At 40.0% G+C, this 1292-nt stretch overlaps 1 protein-coding gene across 1 annotated transcript in view; it reads right to left on the reverse strand.

The window, feature by feature from the left end:
- The window catches only part of LOC110035886, a 1813-nt gene extending 1579 nt beyond the window's left edge, over nucleotides 1-234 (reverse strand). The window contains exon 1 of the mRNA XM_020740198.1: nucleotides 42-234. Coding sequence (XP_020595857.1) covers nucleotides 42-234 — 193 coding nt within the window. The remainder of the gene's footprint in view (nucleotides 1-41) is intronic.
- Nucleotides 235-1292: the final 1058 nt, after the last annotated feature.

Raw genomic sequence — 1292 nt, forward strand, 5'->3', positions numbered from 1 at the left:
AGTAATTGGGCCCTCCAAAGGTTGTTTAAATTCTAACTTACCTTTTTTCTTTTTACTGCTTCTTTGAACTTGCCAATCTTCAGTTAGGACATCAGTCAAACTGTCAATTCTCTGGTCTTCAATTCTAGTTGGAATTATATTGATTAAGCTGTCATCACTCATAATATTTCCCTTCAAATTACTATTAATGCCATTGGCTGCCTCTAGCTCCACAACACTACTATTGGGATTCATCCCAATAGTATTAACAAAGCATCAGCTGTTTCAATCGCTGCCACTACCATTCCATATGGTTCTACTGGTTTAGGAATCTTGCTGAACCAAGCAGTTTTCCTTTTAGATGGGGGGTGTAGTCTAGAACACCTTTCCACATTATGACCAAACATTTTACAATGTTGACAGTAAATTGGCTTTTGTTCCATTTCAATTTGCTGCCAAAAGCCTTCTCCAGAAGTACCAATCCACACTCTTTATATATCAGGTAGGGAAATGTCCCTTTCAACCAAAACTCTAGCATCAACAGGTCTAGCCATATTAAAGGTAGGGGCATCAATTTTCAGTGGGCAGCCAAGCACCCTACTAATGTTGAAAAGAACATTTTGATGGAAGTATTGAATGGGTAGGTTGGGAAATTTAAACCAAATGGGAACTACAGGGGGTTCCTTTGAGGGATCAAATTCAGGTGTCCACTTCATTAACTTCATTGGAACACCATTAATAACTAGAGTTTGTTTGGAAAAAACCCTTGCATAGTCCTCTTCATTAAATAATGAAATTAACAGGTGCCTTCCATCAATTAGACCCAGCCTCCAAGCACCTATTAGTTTCAAATCCCCAAAGAATTTCCTTACCAAATCCATCTTAGGGTGGCCAAACTGGAATTTGCCAACCAGAGTGAATTTAACTGTCTCATTGAGCTCATTAATTTCCTGAGGGGAGAAGATAATTGCAGGTTCCCCATCTTTTACTCCTAGAGGATTAACAAATGGGCAAACACCACTTCCAGCAGCAGCATCATGTAAACATTGAGGGAAAACCAGGTGTTCAAAGGATTTAGGCACATCCAAGCCACTACCCACAACTTCAGCAAAGGTGGTCTTAGTCCATTGAGCATTGGTTTCCACATCAATGGGGTAGGCCATGAGGACAACCAGAATAGGGGAAGAGAGAAAAAACGTCAAACAGTAAAGACCAAAACCCAACCAGAAGAGAGAAGCAAATTTAAAGCTTCAAAAAATATGAACCAGAACTGAAAGCCAAGAAAACCAACAAGGAAGGGAAGGCCCCACGAA

This window comes from Phalaenopsis equestris, unplaced genomic scaffold (assembly GCF_001263595.1).
Source record: "Phalaenopsis equestris unplaced genomic scaffold, ASM126359v1 Scaffold200627, whole genome shotgun sequence".
NCBI classification, from domain to species: domain Eukaryota; kingdom Viridiplantae; phylum Streptophyta; class Magnoliopsida; order Asparagales; family Orchidaceae; genus Phalaenopsis; species Phalaenopsis equestris.